Genomic DNA, 20,596 nt, shown 5'->3' on the forward strand with positions numbered 1-20,596 from the left:
TGGGCCCACCCCCTAGAGAGTCGTCTGGGCTCCTGGCATTCTGTAATGAAGGGTTCCCATCATGAGTGTGAGAAGCCTACCACCACCACCACCTCGTGTCTCCTTCAACCCAGACCCTCCAAGGCCTGCTGAGCCTAGGTCAGGAGCTGCTCTGCCCAGCCACTGGCAGCCAAATACACTTGAAGGCACACTGCAGAAAAGCTTCATTAATTTTTCACAAGATTTGTCTAATAGTCGGAGCAGAGCTGAGAAAGCCACATCTGAGTGCCTGTGCCAGCAGCTTGCAAAGAGTTAACCCATTAGGCCACATCCTGTGAGCTCATCCCTGCCGGAGCCTGCTCAGTGGCTGGGATTCACAACACACTGACTCTGATGTGGCCAGGGTGGCTTTCTCCAGCTGGGATGAAGGACTTGAGCAGAAACTCATTGCCAGCTTCCTCCCCGTGTGAGCACCGACCGAGTCCCAGGTTCCCCATCTTCCCTCGGGACATTGTGCATGGTAAGTAAGGAAAACACCCGCACCCCACCTCCTTCACTGTCTCCCTGGGAGAAGGGAGGTTTGAAGTTCTCTGTGAGTCTGTTGAGATGCTGAAGTGGCGTTCGGGAGGCAGTGTGAATACCAGAGAAGTTAGCTGCAAGCAGGCTGGAGGGACTGCCCTGGATGACGGACGGAAGTGGGGTGAGCCGGGTTCCTCTTGCTGTAGACCTGGGAAAATACAGCATGTCCAGGGATGGCTGCCCTGCTTGTGGGACTTCTAGCTTTCCACCCTTGGAAGCCTTTAAAAGGAAGGAGTGATCAGGGGACCCTCTGCCCTCGCAGGAGCAAAAGTACCAAATTGTGAAATAGAAGGACACCCATAGACCCCCAGAGTACTGAGCACAGACTGTTGGTGCCCTGGGCTTCCTATATCCAACCTCAGCAGCTGCAGGTCTGTCCTTCCCTTCCTGCAGGTGTGGCCGGCACCCTGGGCAGGTGCCAGGGAAACAAGGTGGCATACCCCAGCTCGGGCAGTCTTCATTTCAGAAAGGAAGGAGCAAGACAGGTACATAAAACCCAGAGGCATGGCTTGCTCGGGCAGTTGAGGGCCACGGGGACTCCGCCTCTCAGGAAAGCCAGTGTAACCACACATCATGTCCCCTGAGCTCTTTTTCTAGCCTGTAGCCCTACAGGGGCCGTGCATTAGTTCTGTGGCCTAAAGGAAGGTGAATGGAACCCTCCAGAGAGCTCTGGCCTTAGAAAAGAAGGTCCCCTTCCTGAGAGTGCTGTGAGCTGGGGACAGATGGTGGCGAGGCCATGGCGACAGCAGCAACATGTTCCACACTCTCTAAGCTCTACTTTATCAGGCCAGGCACAGGGTCACACATGCCTTATCAGGGGAGTGGACATCCGCCAATGGAACCTCCTGGAAGTGGGGAGTGCAGCAAGAGGAGGTAAAGACGCTAGGGTGTGCATCAATCAAGAAGCAGATGCTGAGCAGCGTGAGAGTGGGGAAATTCGGGGAGGGAGAGATCTGCTTCCCACCCACCTGCACAGGCTCCTGCTCAGGAATACCAGACCGTTGCCATTCCAACATGCAAAGCCTGCGGCCTGCCTTTCGCTCTCCCCACCAGTCTGCTGGCTGGGCCCGCCTCCACTGTCTGAGGTTATCTGTGTGCCCTCTCTTCTCCTCCATGTCACCAGGTCCTGGCAATTCCCAGAATAGCTCAGCTTCTATCAGAGCTCTCTAGGTGGAAGGGTCTGGGGAGGAGGGACAGAGGAGTCAGATAACTCCCCAGCTTGAGTGCAGCAACACACAGTGGGGCCTCTTTTAACATGAAGGCAGTTCAATGTGCTGTACATGGGGCACCCAGTTCCGCTTGGATTTCTTAGTAAGTGATGGGCACTTTTTTTTTTAGTGTGCGGTATCCAAACAAGTGTTAGATTACTCTCCAGCCCTAGAAGGTATCTGTTGTTGATTTGAAATCAAATTCAGCTAAGCTCTTTGTCCTTGCATTTACGAGATGTGAGAAGCCTGTTCGTTTTGACCTGATTTGAAGGAAAGCAGTGGCACCATCGCAGGGCTGGGGAGCGAGTTCTAAAGTAAAGATGAAAAAATATAAAACAGCAGGATGAGAGAGAGACAGAGACAGAGAGACAGAGAGAGAGACAGAGAGAGACAGAGAGAGAGACAGAGACAGAGAGAAAAGATAACAGGGAAAAAAGTCAATTCCATCCCCTCGAAAGAACATAAAAAGACCAGAATTTGAGGTCCCACATCTGGGAGCCTCACTTTCCCATTCTGTGCATCTGGAATGGTGCTAACTGTATCCGCCTCACAAGTCTAGGATGACTCAGAGACTCTCCAGGTAAAAAGCAGCAGATGCCAGAAACTGTTATCCTCTGTGGCGATGGCGGTAACTTAGTGGCCACTCTGCCACCACCAGCCTCTTACTGCCCCTGCTGACCCCCAGCTCAGAATTCATCATCCTGTCCCCTGGTACCTCAGCTCCTCACAGCCCCCAGCCTGCTAACCCCTCATCCAAACATCCAGCATGGCAGTTCTGTTCACTGACTGTGCACCGATTCAAGCGTCCTCCCTTCTCACTAATCTCTCGATCTGAAAAAATGGAAAACGAAAGTGCCACCCAGAGGGCAAGAGCAACCTAACAGGGCCTCTGGAGCCACTGGCATCCAAACTCAGGCTTCAACCTTGTCTTAACCTAATCGCTTAACACTCTCTGATTTTCAGTTTCTGTGAAATCGGGGGTGGGGACTTGCTTGAAGAACTTGGTAAAACAATACAGTACTATCCTGGAATATAACGAAAGGGGATGAGTGGTAATTAGCGGCTAGTATCATACTCGGCCACCAGGGGGAGGTCTTTGAGGTGAGCGCCTTGATTAGAGAGATAGGAAGGGCGGGGCAATGTAGGTCCGCTCTACCTCCAGGTCCACAGCAACCTCTCAACTGCCACTGTTACCAGCTGTTTTAAGATGGGAGGGGATGATTTACAACAGGCACGTGGGAAGGAACAGGGCCAGCGGCTTAGCAATACGAAGCCAGTCAGTTTCAACCCTCAATGGCTCCAACCCAAACTGGAAAGCAAATCGACTCTCCAAGTAAACTGCCTGGCAGACACCTGCAAAGCCCTACCCCTTCTAGCCTATCCGCCCAAACTCCTCTATTTATTTATCCAGTGCTAGACAGCACAGGAAGCAGAGGAGACCTTGCTCCAGCCCCAAGGGACTCCGGGAAGAAAGAGCTTCCGGAACCGCAAGAATGGTGACATCCAGTCGTCTTCAGAGTGATGATTCATTTATTCCCCCTTACAATTCCTCCCATTAAGTAGTACCTTTCAGGCACTTTGGACTCCACTGCGTGAAAAACAAAAAACAACATATTCGGCCCGTATTATCTTGGCCTCTCAATATCTCTCACCCTGAAGATCTTCAGCACCAAGCCATTGGCTGGGAGGGTCAATATGTGAATATGTGAGGAAAAAGGCAAAACCCTCCTTTCACAGACATCCGTTCTCTCCTGTTTCACTGAGGCATCTTTATATCCCCCAGGTACCTCTTCCCCTGATGCCAGAGGTGGGGAGGAACTGACTAGATGGTGCCCTTCCATCTACCCGAGAGAGCATCCTCCAAGCATCTTCCAGTGGGTTCCTTCGTACCCCTGCTGCACTGCTCTGAGCACTGTCAGCTTAGCTGGTTCTTAGCTACTTCTAGAACAGCATAGACATGGAAATACACAGTACTTGTGCTCGTTTGTTACTGATTTCTCTTACTAGTATGTTTTTGAGACTCATGCAAAATGTATCAGAAGTTAGGCTGTTCCATTGTGTAAATATGCCCAAGGTATTCCCCTCCCCCAAAGAAAAGCATTTACAAATATTCTTATACGTGGGTTGGTTGGTTGGTTTGCATATGTGCTTAATATTTAGGGGTAGAACATTTAGGTCAAGGGGCAGCTGTGTGTTTAACTTTATGAGATTCCCAGATTGCACAGCAGTGCAGGAGGGCTGCGGTTGGTCCACACACCCTGTGACGAATGTGATGTTGGGAGATTTTGACATTTTAGCTGTTCTAGTGGATGTGTGGCAGTGTCTCCTTGGGTTTTGCTTTGCATTGTCCTGCCAAATGCCAATGTCAATCACTTTTCCATGGGAGTTTCTGTTCGTTTGTTGTCTTGTAATGGATCTGAAAATGTCTTACCCATTTTTAATTATTCAAAAGAGACAGATCCCTAGAATATATTGAATACACCTGTTACCTTCAGCCATACTTCTGCCACTCCACACTTGGGAGAAAATGACTCCTTTTGATGATTTCCTTGCGGGGGGGGGGGGGGGGGGGGGGGGGGGCAGGTGGAGGCTTAGGAATCTGAAGTTTTTAAAATCCAATGGCAACGTCTTAACTCCACATCTAACGGACCCTTTGGAAAAGAAACTGACTCTTCACTCAGAGACTGTTTTAGTAACACTAGCCTTCATGTGTGGCTGATGATCTAAGGAAGAGTTGCATAATTCTTTGTAGAATTTTCTTTATGAACAATAACCCAGGCTGTTAGGAGACAGAGGCAAGCAAATCTCTTTGAGTTTGGTCTATAAAGTGAGTTCTTACCCAGCTAGGGCTGCATAGTGAGACTCTGTTTCAAAAGAGAAAAGGCGTGGGGGAGAGGACAGTGGCCCAGGGCCAACACGATGGCCCAATGGGTACAGAGGCTTGTCGAACTACCTGTGTTCTGTCCAGAGACCCACACGGTAGAGGACTAGAACTTACTTCCACGAGCTGTATTCTAATGTCAACACATTAGCTGTGGCACATGCATGTCCACATAGACACATGTAAAATAGTCATCATCATCACCATCATCACCATCATCCACCTACTAACCTCATCTGTTTCCAAAGCAAAAGAAAAAAAATCATCTCTCAGTGATGGCAGAGGCTTTCAGAATATTCCCAAGATGTTCCTATGCCACAGATCCCTCTGTCCCTCTGTTCTCTCTTCCTTCCTTCCCTGGGTGTCTTCTGGACCTCAAGAGTCCCTCACAAATAAACCTGCAACTCTTGAAACCTCCACATAATATTGGTTCCTTCCTTTGACTTGAATTAAACATGAATTAACAGAGCCACTGTCTGCCATATATGCTTTTGCCCAGAGTCTTGGGGGGGGGGGGGCGGGGAAAGGGGGGGAAGGGGAGCACCTCTTTCTTCACTCATAAACCCCAACAGCTCCCCAATGTGCTTCCGGGCTCTGCTTTGTCACCCTCGTAATAAAATCCTCCTCTCCTTTGAGAATCACGGTACATCTGTCATAGGGCTTCCCCGATTTAATGGATCAAGGCCACTAACTTAAATTTGAGTCTCCGCAAAACAATATGCATCGTGACAATATAAGTGGCCCATGCAATACCCAAGGCATAGGTTTCTACTTTCAAAAAATTATCTGTCGCTTTTATCAAGTTCAAATCCAACCGAACATCATTTCCTTAACCTGGCAGCAGGGTGTGCATTCCACCTGTGACTGCCCAGCTAAACCCTGTTTTTCCTAAACGCTTTGCACTCGGGCTCATCGTTCTCTCTCCATTGCCTTCTGCCGTCTCCACGCATTGATGAGCTTCTCCTCCTTCCGTCTCTACGGCTCCAGCCAAACGCCAAGCTGCACTCTCTCCCACCTGAGCTGCTTACAAGAGTGTCCAAATGGCTGTCCGTATTTCCAGGCTTCCTCTGTAACTCACCATCCTGCAGGCAGAGTGATCAGCCTACTGTGCAGGCCTGCAGTCCCGGCTGCGGCTCTCCTCTCACTTAGCCCACTGCTGCTTTCTGTTGCCACTCTGTACCTGTTCCCTTCTATCAGAGGCCACCTGCTGTGGTGAATGTTTTAGGTTTTGCTGTCTCTGCACACGCTGTTGAATCCATCGAAATTACAATGCAGAAGCAGAGGCAGACAGCCCACAAACTAATGAGTCCAGCAGTGTGAACTTACTGCTTGTTTAGGATTCTGAAATTCTACTTTCTTGCAATTGTAATATTTTACAAAACATACATTTGTACAAAATACAAAAACTCTTCAGCCATTAGGCAGTGTGCTGGGGCTGGGGGAGTTGTCCGTGGAGGATGGAACCTTGGGATTGGAATGACAGTTTAGCAGGATTAAGAGCATTTGCTTGGTGGCGCACACCTTTAATCCCAGCACTCAGGAGGCAGAGTCAGGTGGTCACTGTGAGTTCGAGGCCAGCCTGGTCTACAAAGTGAGTCCAGGATAGTCAAGGCTACACAGAGAAACCCTGTCTTGAAAAACAAACAAGCAAACAAACAAAAACCAAGAGCACTTGCTGTTTTTGCAGAGGGCCTGGATTGAATTCCCAGCACTCACATGGCAGCTTACAACCATCCATAACTCTAGTCCCAAGGGCTATGGCACTCTCTTCTGAGTTCTTCAGACATGGGCACACACACAGTATACATACATACATGCAGGCAGAACATTCGCATACATAAAATTAAAAATAATAACTCTGAAAAGAAAAAATAATTCATCTTTGAAAGCTACTTGGCTGGGCTTGCCTGGGCTTGGTTGTGCACACCTGTAATTTCAGCTTTTTTTTTTTTTTTTTTAGAGGCTGAGGCTGGAAGATGGCAATCTTCAGTCTATCCTGGGCAAGTTACCAAGACTCTGTTTCAAAAGAGGGAGATAGAGAGGGGAGAGGCTGCATACAGTGAGCACACTGGAGGTATAGCTCAATGGTAGAGCACTTGCCTAGCATATGTGAGGCCTTAGGTTCAATTCCCAACACCACAAAATGTATGTATTTATTTATTAGTTAAAGTACAAAATGTTCTTGATCTGCAGGCTGTGTATAAACAGGTCATAACCACAGCTGACTGATCCCTTTCATCACATAAGCTCCTCTCTGCACTTACCAAGCCTCCAAATTAAGCACTTCTTGCCATCTCCATGGCTACAGACAAGCGCCAGGCTGCCCTATCTCTTACCTGAGTAACAACAGCCTTTAAGTGGCTCTGTCTCTCTCTGGGTTCAGGCCTTCCCTTCTAATCCCAGGCTCACCACTCAACAATCCTCTTATTTTACACTCAATAAGCACTCTCGCCTGTGAGTGCTGACGGAGCTGAATTCTGCTTTGTCCCTCACATATCCCTCAGTGTGACAGTCTCTCTTAACCTACCTTTGCCTTAACCCCTAATGGGTCCGTTAGCTTTCCTCCCACAGCTGTTCTCCCTGGAGCTTGTCTGAGGGTCCCCGGGACTAGCATCACTGGGTCAGTGCTCTGTGTTGTTCCTTACAGGTATGCTTGTCGTCTGTGTGGGAGATGCCTGTTTCCTCTCTGCCCTGCCCCCCCACCCCCTGTAACCGGCAACATTGTAACCGGCAACATCTGCCACTGTGTTCTCCTGGATTTGTCTGTCTGGTGCTCAGCTCTGTATCTGGCACATAAAAGGTCTGAACAAACGTCCTCGGTTGTCAATATGGCTAGACTGGCGGGCTGTTTCAGGCTCTGAATGCCAGCACTCAGGATGTGAAAGAGGGGATCAAGAGTTCCAAGCTATTCGTAGAGTAATGTGGAAAGTTCCAGGGCAGCCCTGGGCGATATAAAAGTCTGTCTCAAACAAAAACAAAACAAAACAAAACACACACACACACAAAACAAAAACAAAAAAAAACCCTAAAATAAGTGATTTTAAATGTTCTCATCACAAAGAAATTCTAAAATATTTAAGCAAGTCGATGTGCTAATTACTGATTTAATTTGGCATCTGTTGGGGAGCTGGTTCTGGGATCACCCCCATGGATACCAAAACCTAAGGACATGCAAGACGCTTATATAAAAGGGTGAAAATCTGCTTAGCACCAGATGCATACCCTCCTGTACATGCTAAATGGTCTCTGAGTTCTCCCTCATTGGGTTAGGCTATGTCCTAAGGAGAAATGCCTCCTCCAAGTCTGTCTACCCGCCCTGCCCCCCACTCTCCTGTAAGCTCTGGAAACCTGCCTGTAACACCCAACAGGACCCTAATGGGAAACTCTGTGATGCTCCCCTTCATCCTAGTGCAGCAACCACCGTCTTCAGTGTAAATTGTTCTGTGGCACTGTTTAGGAAGGGATGGTAAAGAAAAGTCCGTGTGTTTAGAACAAATGAAATTGTTCAAAAAAAAAAATTTTTTTTTTTTTTTTTTTTTTTTTATCCATAGTTGGTTGAACCTGTGGATGTGAGATCCAACTATATATTCCAATCAAAACATCATATTGGAAAGCTGGGTGTGGCGGGGCATGCCTTTAATCACTACAGCTGGAAGGCAGGCAGCCGCAGGCAGAACTCTATGAGAGGCTGGGTAGTCTGGTCTACATAGTTCCAGGCCAACCAGCATCATACAGTGAGACCCCGTCTAAAAACAAAACAAAACAAAAAGAAAACCTACATTGTAACTCACAAATATGTTCAGCTGCACGTCAAAAAAAAAAAAAAAAAAAAAAAATTAAACGTTCTCATTTAAATAAGTGAATTAAAACTGTAGTGAATTAGAAGAATCTGCCACAATAGAAGATAGAGACCACCCTGCTTGCTGTATGTTTTCCCTTCATTCCTGCCACAGGCCAGGAGCTGTGTTAATGGATGGGAGGCCACGGGTCTCTAAGGAGTTGGAGACAGAGAAAGGAAGGGAATGGTAAATCGCCCTGAGGAGAAGATTCATCCAGCCTAGGATCATGTTTCTTTAGTTAGCCCAGATTGGTTCTCACCAGAATCCCAAGAAAGGACTGCACTGGGTTGTGGCTGGTGATTTTCTTGGTGTAACATTTCAGGGATGGAGAACAATACAACTGGAGCTAGCCATGCAGCCAGCGCACTGTTTCACTGTGAACTGACTTTGGGAGAGCAGCTGGCCCTACCACCCACATTGCCAGCAGCACCCACTTCCAGCGTCTAACCACACCCAAGTGGCCACTCCCCAGCCTCTCCTAGCACAAATAGGTTTATTTGGTTTCGATTCTTATGTAAATGGAGCCTTAGAGGCGAGATTCCACTGTGTCTGGCTTCTTGCTTTCCTGAGACCCCTCGATGGAGCCCTCCCCTTCCTGCAGACAACTGCAGCCTGCCACAGCCCAGCTGCTACACCCAGTAAAAACCTTAAAGCTTCAGGCTTCCTAAACTCGCCCTCTGGGAGTCACAGGTCCTTCTCAAATTACTTCCCTGAAGGCAACAGACATTCAAATCGACGGTTTGTCCTGGAAGGCCCGGCCCTGCCACCTTTCCTTACCCTCTCTAAGCCCTTCCAGGTCCACCCCTTCTTTGTCTAGGATTTTAAAGGAAGCTGAATGCATTTTAAAAGCCTCCATAAAACAATTTTCTGCTTTCTCCCTGTCCCATCTCTGTCACCTTCCAGTCCCCTGTCCTCTGATAAACACACATTGGATTCATATCCCATGGACCCATGACAATCTGACTCCCAATTCTTTTCCTTCTTCATGGGACACACACCGAAGGTTTTGGTGAAGCGTTTGTTTCACAGTTGTCCCGATTATTTTTTTCAATTAATTTCTTCATAAATAAATCTTGATCATGTTTTCCCTCACCTTCTCCCAGTTCCTCCCCACCCAAAGTTTATCTGTCTGTCTATCTCTTGTCTATCTATATATCTGTCTGTCTGTCAATCTACATATCTTTATCTCTCTCTCTCTCTTTACTTTTTATTTTATTTTTTTGACCTTAAGAATTATCTTTGTTCCAAATTAGATCACATCCTGGAGATTTTTTTTTTTTTTTTTTTTTTTTTTTGAGTCTTCCAAGGAGCACAGTATAACACTGCAGTGAGTGACAGGACCCCTGAAAGACACAGGCTAAACCCCAGTATCTTAGTAGAGGTTTGAAAAGGTTGTTCTCTCTGGACCAGCTCCCCAGGTGTCACTCCATCCCCATTCTGAGTTTTGGCATCCAGATCAATTCCTAGCTAAGTGCTGTTCTGTGAGCTAGGTGACCCAGAGGTAGGAGAGGAGCCCCACCCCCCACAGTTTGCAGAGGGAGAGGAGGAAAGGCTGGCAGGCGATGGTGTGGCACTTTCCATCAATGACTTTACTCCCAGGTGGCATCTGGTCATGCCTGGGCTCCTTTCTAAACTGTCATGAGTGGGGTCTGAGGAGTCGCTACTGGCGTCTGGAAGGTAGTGGCTCCGGGTGCTGCTAAACATCCTACAATTGTATGGCAATGAGATGCCAAATCTGAAATGCCCACAGAGCTTCTGTTCAGAAATTCTCTGGCCCAAATGAGCAAGGCAAAGGGCAGAGTCTAAGGAGGACTTTAATAAAATGTTGACAAACACAGTCCCTCAATGGTTGGTTTTATGAAAACCTGAATACTCAGGGTTACTATCAACTCTTCACAGGCCATTCCAGAATAACTTCAGAAGTTATCCAACCCAACTCCTTCATGTCACAGGTGAGGAGACAGGGACGAGGCGTTCATGACGGCGAGGGAGGAGCTGACCCATGAGCGTCACAACACGCCAAATGGTGGTAGAGCAGGGTTTTCTTTATGAAATTTAACAATCATAACAACACTATGAGACCAATACTTTATGGTCCCTGTTATCATTAAAAAATAACTAGAGTGAGATGCAACAAATCTTTTTTTTTTTTTAAAGATGTATTTATTTATTATGTACGCAGTGCTCTGCCTGCATGTACACCTGCATGACAGAAGAGGGCATCAGATCACATTGTAGATGGTTGTGAGCCACCATATGGTTGCTGGGAATTGAACTCAGGACCTCTGGAAGAGCAGTCTGTGCTCTTAACCTTTGAGCCATCTCTCCAGGCCCAATGCAACAAATCTTATATGGAGGGATTTATTGTAGAAATGTGGGGAGAGAAAGAAAAGAGGGAGGGGTTAGGGTCTGAGTGGGCCATGAAGGTAGAGAGACACAGAGACAGAGAGACTGGGGGAGACAGATAAAGGGAAATGGGGCACCCCCTCAGAGAGGGTACAAGAGAGAAAGGAGAGAGAACAGAGAAAGAGAGGTGGGAGGGAGGGGGGAGAGGAGAAGAGAGAAAGAGGGGGGGAGGGAGGGAGGGAGAGAGGTGGCCAGTTGGTCCTTTTATATATGGTGTCTTTGGTACACACCTGAGGGTGGGGCAGCAGCAGATGATGATAATGTCAGAGGTTGATAAAGCATCCTAGAGGCAGATCAGCTTGGAAACTAACAGTCCCTATGTTGTATATAGGGCTACTAAATTTCTAGAGACTTAAGTACCTGCCCAGATCCTCCAGCTTATAAATGCCTGCCCTCCCTCAACCCCACTCTGGGCTCTAGGACCAAAGACCTGACTCTTTTTATGCTTAGGAACTCTCTAGAACTGTGAGTGACTGGGCCTAATTTTTCCTAGCACCAAGTCTAATCCATGGCCTGGCCCTTCTGTCTGCAGTCGTGCCTTGCCTCCAGCCTGGTCACAGAGAAAGAAGACATGAGGCAGGGGAGAAGGAGAGGAAGGTGGAGAAGAGAAGGCATAAGCCTTGTCCTTGCTCCAGGGGACTCCTTCAGCGACCATCAGCAAAAACTTCCTGCCCCTGAGTCTCCAGGATTCATCCTTCTTACATGTCGCCTCAGTTAGGGTTCCCGTTCTTTGGGATTTCGTGAACCCCATTTCAATCTAGAAGAAAGAAGATAGAAAGATGGGCAGGTAGATAGATGACTGATAGCAGATGATATACACACGCATAGATGACAGATTAATGACAGAATGACAGATGGCTGGATACATGATAGCTCAGCTACAGACGATAGCTATATAAGAAGAAAATTGACTGACAGCCAGAGAAAATAGAGATGAAGGCCAGAGAGACACAGAATTTTCCTTCTCAAGTACAACTAGTAACAAAATCAATAAACACTCCCATCATCACGGGCATTTCATAAAATCAAGATTATTCCAATGTCAAAAAGATAGAGAAGGGCCTAATCTCAGACTAGTTTAAACTGAATAACTGTGGAATAGACTGAAAAGCTGACAACAGTGCTCTGCCTCCCACATATCAGTTCTCAGTGTTAAACCTAAGCCCTCCCGTACCCAGTGGAAAGTTACTCCAGGGGTGGAGAAAGCTCCAACGTGAAGAATTCAAAATTCTGGATCCCCCAGGACTCAACAGTTTGGCTGTTGTGTGCAGCGCAAAGAGCTTTACAAGGAAATACCTCCGTCTGATTCCCAACATGGTGACCGGAAAAGCTAGCCTGGGAGGGTGGGGAGCCACAGAAATGTTACCCAAGTGCCTACACGCGGCAGCCTCAGCCCTCTCAAAATAAAGCTAAGCTAGTAATTGCATTGAAGAGCCAAAGGGAACGTGCTGTGCCGGGTGCTTCCAGGAAGCCTAGTGGTGGCGCCACCCCCTTCTCGGAAGTCAGTAATGATTCCTGTTGCCTCCTCTAAGGTGGCACTTTCTGTTCGGAAGCTCAGTGGAGAAAGACCCACAGGAGAGAAGATCACCTTTTAAATGATGGCTTAGTTTATGCAAACACACCGCCATTCCCAAAGGAAGCAACAAGAGCCCAGGCTCCTATGGTTACAAAGACACCATGGCGGGTTTTGAAAGCAGAGACCCAAACCTCTCTCTCTCTCCCAGTGGATCACATCTGAATGCAAATATCTAAATTCTGAAGGCTTTGGTAACTTTATGATTTCTGTTTTCTCCTGTCCGTGGGGAGGTATCTGTAATTGCTCAATATAGAAAGTGCAAGCTGTGGGAACTGCCCTTTGAGGCGTAGGAAAAAAACCCAGCAGTCAGGTCAAGACTGAGGAGTGATGGATGGATGGAGTCAGGGAGGTGGAGGAGCTCAGGTTGAAAGCAACATTGAAGACACAAGACAGAAGGCACCGCCAAGGCACAGGGGACTTGGGAGCCCCGGCTCCAGCCAGCCCCTGTAGCCCACGTTGCATTTAACTCTGGAGGTGACAACAGATATTTCCCAAATGCACCCTGCCTTCATTGTTAGGTCTGCTCTACACCCCTTCACCATCACGGGAACTGGGCTGAGTAAAAGGAAGTTGTTACGGTTGGGATGCACAGCCCACCTTCCCCAGTAGACTGACCGCTGCAGGAGACGTCTCTCAAACCCCGGTCCCACCTTGGCATGCTTGTGAATACTGAAGCCGGCTGCACAAGAAGCCGTGGGAGGAACTACACAGGTAGGGTAGACCTGGGGTTGTTGTAGTGAACAGGAGGAGAGAGCAGAGGACGGAGGGAAGAGAGGAGGAGGTGTGTTCAGAGCTTACTCATCCTGTCACATTTACAGAATCTCCGTGGGCATGAAGTACAGTATCAGATACACTGTACTGACTTGGGGGTGAACCTCTGGGCCCCCTCAGCCTTCCCTTCCTTCTAAACAAAACCTGCTCACAGTGGGGGAGAAAACTTCTTTTATCAGCCATTTATCTCTCATTACCTTATTGCAGGCACACAGGCATTTGCACTAGAACACATTTCCAGTTTGAATCCCATGTGGAAGGAATTTGAGAACACGGCTGATCCAGAGGCAGACATTTCTAGAGGGCAGGTTAAGGTTTCTCAGCAGCTCTGAATCGTTTCTTGAACATGAGAGTCTGCATCCCCTGAGTCCAGAGCAGGAGGTGAGGGAACCCCTAGGGACTGAGAAGTCTAGAGAGACAGTAGAAGAGGCGGCTGAGCTAGATTCCAGGCCCCTAGATTATATACGAATGAACTTGCTGTTACTATGATGAAATAGCCGCAGCCCGCTACTTTACAGAGAAGAAATGTTTAGAAGGTACAAGGGTCTGAATCTGTCAGTGACTCCTTGTGGGTGGAAGTTCAAGGTCAGCACAGGAAATTACACAGGTCAGAGACAGAAAGTACTCAGGTGTGTCTGGCCTCTCCTCCTTTTCTGGGAAATGCACAAAGACCCAATTACAATTGGGTAATTACCCACATAGCTCCAGACAACCTCTTCTAATTTAGCCCCCTCCCCAAGCCCCCTCCCTGCATGCCACAGTCTGGTTAAGTTGCCACCCTTCCAACCCCGACCCGGAACCCTGGGTCGGGGGGTGGGGAACACATTTTCAGCTGAATCCAAACTGAAGCAAATGTCTCAGCTCTGCTGTAACAGTTACAACATGGCAGCAGGGTTGGGTGGGGAGGGGGAGAGAGACTCTGTACATGATAGATGATCACGTGACACACTGTGGATTCCTGCGTGGACAACGTTTAGGTGCTTGAATCCCAGGTGCTTGAAGCAGCACTGTCCTGCAGGTGAAACCCAGAGCTCTTAGGAAATAACTGCTTCGTCTCGCCAAGCCTCGGCTTTCTAATCTGTAAAATGGGACTAATGGCAAATGCATGGGGATTGTGGTGTTGATTTGATCTGAGAAGAGAAGAGTTAAGCAGACACACAAGCGTTGCCATCCTAGCAGGCAAATGACACCACTTATACAGCAGCCTGCGTATGTTGGGCATCAATCCAGCACAGTCCACACCTGCTCTCCTTTAACCCTTTTGAAACCCCTCTGAGGGAGCTAATGTTATCACTCCCATTTTGTAGCTAAGAAAACAGAAGCCCAGAGACATTAATAACTGACTTGAGATCACACAGCTAGAGAGTGGTTGGGCTTGAAAATGGCGCGCCAACCGATACACTATGGTTTGTGTTTGTTTGTTTTTAAATGTACCACTGTTCACTGCTCTAAATATTAAATATTAGAGTGACATGGCATTAACCCAGTGTGGTGGCACTTGCCTGCAACCCCGGCAATCAGGAGGTAGAGGCAGGAGGATTGCAACTGCCCGATGTTAGCCTAGATCACACGATGAGTCTCTGTTTTAGAAAACAAAACAAGAAGAAAAAAAAAAAATACTATCTTGTAACACTTCTTCGTACTTGGTGTGAATTATATGTATGTGTTCGTGGGTATGAGTGGGCAGACTCGTGTATATGTGAATATATGTTGGAGGCCAGAGGGTAACAATAGGTGTCATCCTTAATTGCCCTCCACCTTGATTTTTGAGAGAGTCTCTCTTGGCCATCCTGGACTCACTTTGTAGACCAGGCTGGCCTCGAACTCACAGCGATCCGCCTGCCTCTGCCTCCCGAGTGCTGGGATTAAAGGCGTGTGCCACCACGCCCGGCTGAGAGAGTCTCTCTTGTTGATCCTGGAGCTTGCTACTTTGTTGGCTGGGCTGGCTGGCCATCGAGTCCCCAGGACTCCCTTGTCTCCATTCCAACCTCCACCCCAATGCACTACCATGCCTGCTCTTTCAGATGGGTGCTGGGGATCCAAATGCAAGTCCTCTCACACTTGCATAGCAAACGCTTTACTCACTGAGCCCTCCGGTGACTGTTACTTATGCAGATTTCACCCGGTTTTACCATTAACGTCAACACACGTATGCTTTATGCCCCTTTACCGAGAGCCAGGCTGGGGAGGGATGCTGAGAACAGGAAGGATGAGAAAGGATTCCTTTGGCTTCACCATCCTTTCTAACTGTTGCCAATACTAGGTGCCTGGTCTTGAACAGCCATGACGATGGAGGTGCTCCCCAAGACCCTGGAGGTAGACGAGGGGTCTCCAGAGTCCAAGGACCTGCTGCCCAGCCAGACAGCCAGCTCCCTGTGCATCAGCTCCAGAAGTGAGTCTGTCTGGACCACCACCCCCAGAAGCAACTGGGAAATCTACCACAAGCCCATTATCATCATGTCAGTGGGCGCTGCCATTCTGCTCTTCGGCGTGGCCATCACCTGCGTGGCCTACATCCTGGAAGAAGAGAATAAGGTCGTGCCAGTCCTCAAGATGATAGGGCCTGCCTTCTTGTCCTTAGGTCTCATGATGCTTGTGTGTGGGCTGGTGTGGGTACCCATCATCAAAAAGAAGCAGAAGCAAAGGCAGAAGTCCAACTTTTTCCAAAGCCTCAAGTTCTTCCTCCTGAACCGCTGAGGGCAGGTTGACCAGAAGATCTGGTGATGACCAACATCCAGACTCCTACCTTCTCTGTGGGTACCACAAAGCTGATACAGGAAAACCCTCCTCTTGTCCCCGTGGGCAGGACCGAGCTCAGGACTTGACCTTCATACAACCTAACAGTGTTGCTGGCTGAGTCTCGCCTGGTTTCTCCATCGCTCTTGATGCTTCCTTGGATACTTTCATTACTCTCATCCCGAGCACCTGCATCCATCCTACTCTCTCTCTCTCTCTCTGCCAAGGGCAGTGCATGCTGGGAAATTCTTTGGAGGTTGACTGTGTTCCCAAGGAGAATGTCATGTTATAGTTGTGTGACTGATCTTGGATTCACATCTGCATCCTCCTGAAACCAAAGCTGGCCATGGAGGGAAGGATGAATTCAGACCCTCTGGGTTTGACAGCCTTGGTGCCCTCCTTAGGTGGGACATTGACTAGCAGGACAATTCCATGTATCATACATTCCAAAATCTGGACAGTGATGGAGACTTGCAGGGGTTGGGGGGTTGGTGGGGGTGGGGGTGGCAAGAAGCACTGTCCAGGGCAGATCATTCCTCTGGGCATAGCTCTGGAACTTAGCCAGCCAAGGAAGTTAGTTCCCAAATATATAGTACTGACACCAGAGGCAATAGGCAGGTTAAGAGCTATCCCAGTTTCCCCTTGGCCCTCCAGGGTTCTTCTCACAGACTGCCTTCATCTTGGCCATCACCCAAGAACAAATGCTCATTGTTCTAACTCCCCAATGCCATCTATGCATCTGCACACCTCCGGAACAGAAGGATGGATGGTCACAGATGGGACCTATAATGTCATCTCCCCTTCTCCTCAACCAAGACCTAACTTGAGATGAAACACCATGTCCGAGTGTTCCATGGGTTTCTAGAGATAGGTTCCTGGAAGAAAATCCCACCCTCTATCATCCTTACCATCCCCGCACCGAACAAGCCAGTATTTATTGAGTTTCCTTCTCTGGGCCTACTTTGTGAACAGCCTGCCCCAGGCTCTGATCTCATCTTCTTTCCAAAAGTGAGAGAGTGAGAAACATAACCAAGCCACTTGTCAGTGGCCCATCCTGAGGTCTTAGGGTGGCCATGGGAGTCCATGGGTCTAACCTAAACTTACAGAAACACAGGGAGATTTCTGGAGACCGTGCTCATTGCTCCTGAAGACACGGAGCAAGGTGTGCGAGGAGAAGAAGCTGGGGGTAGGGGTGGGGTGGAGACGCCCTAGAGAGTTAGGATTCTGCATAGCTCCTGGATGCTATTTTGTTCTCTCTTGTCTACTTCCCTCCTGCTTCCCCAAGTGCCTTACATCCAGCTTCTCCTTGGTACACTGCAGGCTCCTGGGGTCTATAGAGACTGAGAGAGACATCTCCAGAGGGCCCAACAAGTAGATATAAGGCAAGAGGCAAGTATCCTCAAAAATTCTTATAGACACCAAGAGGCCTTTAGGTGACAGACCAGGTGCCCATAACTGATTTCCCAAAAGGTGCCAGGTCAGGCCAGAGGAAAGCACCCGATAACAGGGTGAGTGATAAGAGCTGCATTAGTTCCAGCTGACTCTTCATCCTTCAACCTTCAGGCATTTGGGAACACCATGGCAACCTCCCTCCAACAGGTCTTCAGATGTCTTAGTACTTAGGTACTTAGGCTGTCAGAATCCATCTCTGTTCCTGTTGCATTGTGGGAAATTCCATGGCAGCAGTATTTGTTTCATGGGATCACCCCCATCCACCCACACACTCCCACACACCCACACCCTGACACGCTAACTAAAGAGTCAGTGTCTGGGCAGCCCCTAGCCTTTCTAAGCTCACTTAAGATAGTCATTTCCTTCATTAAGACTCAGACCAGTGAACCATGGTCCTCCAGTCCACCCGTGCCTGCACACAGGCAGGCCAGGAGCAGCACTGGGGTCGTTGAAATGCTGCCCCTAATTGGAGTGTGCTAGCTCCTCCATGATGGGGTTTACAGATCACTCTCCTTTCGCCTGACATGGAAGGTCAGCCCTGTGATGAAGCCTCTCATTTCTCAGTGCCTTCGTAGATGAGAGCACACAGATGAGCTCACGGCCTCCTCACTTGAAGTCCACGCCCCACATACCTCATTACCCTAAGAGCTCGTTGTCTGGGCACAGCTGTGGGGGGATCTTTGCAGATAGCACTGTCATGTGTGTCTCAATAAAGGGGAGTTTGGGGGATACTCATAACACCAGGAAATCTACAAGTTCTAGACATCTTTCTCAGCCACATCAGTACCCGCTCCCCATCTCCTGTCCCTGAAACTAAGTCCTTAGCAAACATAAACGAAGAGGTGGCTTTAGGGAAAGATCCCAAATATTGGTTACTTCCACCCACACCCGCCCCAGGCTCCCCCACACAAGTGAGGGTCAGGAAATGGGCAGAGTCACCCCCAAAGCAGCACATCTTGAACCCTTTGGCCAAAGACCATTGCCTCATGAAAGCCTGAGGTGTGAGCAGTCAGTGAGTATGGCCAGGTTGAATGCTCCCATTTCTGCAACAAAGCATTCTGGGAAATGACTCTGGTCATCTCAGAAGACAGACAGGAGCGGCCATCCAAAGCACTATCTCACCAGATTGTATTACCTGCTCCTCCTGCCACTCTTCAGTTTGGGATAATTTAATCTGGTCTGGAGCCTACAGGCGTCAACATCACGTTGAATTGTATTTTGTTTGAGTGTCTGCTGTGCTCGTTCTGTTTGACCAGGCATTCCAAGACTGTGCCCACAAGCCCTCATCCCCTAACCTGTTCCCTGAATTGCCACATTTCCTCTACCAAGAAAGGCTGCCAGGGTTTCATGCTTGATTCCTCGGGTGCCTCTTTGCAACTGGTGGCTCTACTTGAGATGATGGTGGTGCAGAGGGGTCCCCACAAGCCCGGGGTTGAGATCCAAACTTAACCTGAAGAAATAACATTACAGAACGAGGCAGACAGATGCCAGGTCCTGGATAGATGCTCCAAACACAAATCGAAGTAGAAAACGATCGATTTGGAGTTTACTTTCATCTCCCACCCAAGGCCTATCTGTGCCTAGCCCATGTGAGGGCAGCTATTAATGTCCGAGGCTTCCTCCTGAGACACACAGGAAGTCTCAGAGACTCTGCTGGCCCAAGCAGGAGCTGTCACTGTGTAACCAAGTTCCTTAGGTCTCCAGCAAGGAACCTGGTGTCTGAGAGGTTATGCTCAGCTTTCCTGAAACCTGCAGATCCAGATGAGAGTACCCCAAGGCCACCTCAAAGTCCAGGTCTTATACTGTAAAGGAAAAGACAGGTTTACTAAAGGGTACCCCAGAACGAGACCATCTCCTACTGTCCTCTGAGTTTTTCTGGAGAAGCCATTAAAGTGACTGCAAAAAAGAAGAGAGTCATTGTCAATGTCCTGCGTTCAATCAATCAATCACACACACATACTAAGTTGGGATTGTCTTCAATAAATGACAAAATGCCTGTGGGAACTGTACTCTTTTCCTGGGCTGCAAGGAAAATGTATTTCTAGCAACAGCTGCACCATTCCCTCATCAGGCGCTGGCCCTCCGTGCCTCTGTTCCCCTCTTCACACACCGTCTCTCACTCGACATTTCTATTACCCAGTTACCCAAGCCCATAGCAGGCATCAGAACCTGACACATAATGAAGACAAAAGCTCTGACCTCCGAACACAAGCAAGACAACCCCCGGAGGAGACAAAGGACTCGAGTATGATACGGTATGGCCATGGTGGGGGGAATTAGAGATGCTCGGATGATGGTACCCAAGCCAGCCTGACCTCCACCTTCCTCTCCAGGCCTCTGGATGGGTTTCACATCATACTGGGGGTGAGGGGGCAAGGAGCAGGCTGCTCACTGGCTAGTAGAAGATAAACCCCCACCTTGACCTCCGGTCCCACTCTGTTTTGCAGACTTTTCTCTGCAGGCTTCAAACTGTGACAGAGGTACATGTTTGGAGAATATACTTGGGGTTCGAGGATCAAGGGCTCCCCATATTTCTACTGCCTGCCTATACTGTTCAGGTATCCAAATGTTGTCAACACCCCAGCATTGTGGTTTTGCCATTTTCTGGAACTTTTCCTTCCCCAGCCCCCATCTTTTCCTTATTTTAAATACTTCTCTAGGGCTAGAGAGATGGTTTAGTGATTAAGAGGCCTGGCTGATCTTCATCTGGATCCTCACTCAGTGCTCATTACTCCTGCTCTGCTCTCTTCCTGTTATTGGTCAGCCTACTCTGTCTGCCAGCCACCGTCGCTTCTCACATAGCCCATCCAGCCTCTCCCCATCAGCCCGTTCCTCTTTGTCCTCTTGTACTGTCTTTCTCCCTCGAACCCTCCTGGGCTCATCACTATTACTTGACCCCCGACTTGGTGAGAAACAGTTATTTTCCATGGGAAAGTGGGAGGCGTTGGTGCTAAACAGATCTGTATTCGAAACCTGACTCTCCCAGCTATGTAACATAACTTCCCTGTCTCAGATCTCAGGTTATATATGAGAATAGCAATTAAATGAGAAAATAAAGGGCACTGGAAGAATATATTCAGATAGTGTTACTAGAGCCCTGCTTGGAAGGTCTGTGGCCCCCTCTCCCATAAGTGTTAAAATCTAATTTCCAAGGTGATGATGGAGCCCC

General features: G+C 48.5%; 1 protein-coding gene across 1 annotated transcript; it reads left to right on the forward strand.

Moving 5' to 3' along the window:
- The first annotated feature begins 191 nt into the window (after window positions 1–191).
- On the forward strand, window positions 192–15,963 carry Pirt (phosphoinositide interacting regulator of transient receptor potential channels). The gene is made up of 2 exons (XM_051168129.1): window positions 192–499; window positions 15,503–15,963. The coding sequence occupies exon 2, from the start codon at window positions 15,523–15,525 to the stop codon at window positions 15,934–15,936; it is 414 nt and encodes a 137-aa protein (XP_051024086.1). The 5' UTR covers window positions 192–499; window positions 15,503–15,522; the 3' UTR covers window positions 15,937–15,963.
- The last annotated feature ends 4,633 nt before the right edge of the window (window positions 15,964–20,596 follow it).

Source organism: Acomys russatus, chromosome 25, assembly GCF_903995435.1.
Source record: "Acomys russatus chromosome 25, mAcoRus1.1, whole genome shotgun sequence".
NCBI lineage: Eukaryota > Metazoa > Chordata > Mammalia > Rodentia > Muridae > Acomys > Acomys russatus.

Excerpts from the sequence above, each read along its gene's own strand:
- Pirt (XM_051168129.1), top strand. The coding sequence starts at position 15,523 with ATGACGATGGAGGTGCTCCCCAAGACCCTGGAGGTAGACGAGGGGTCT.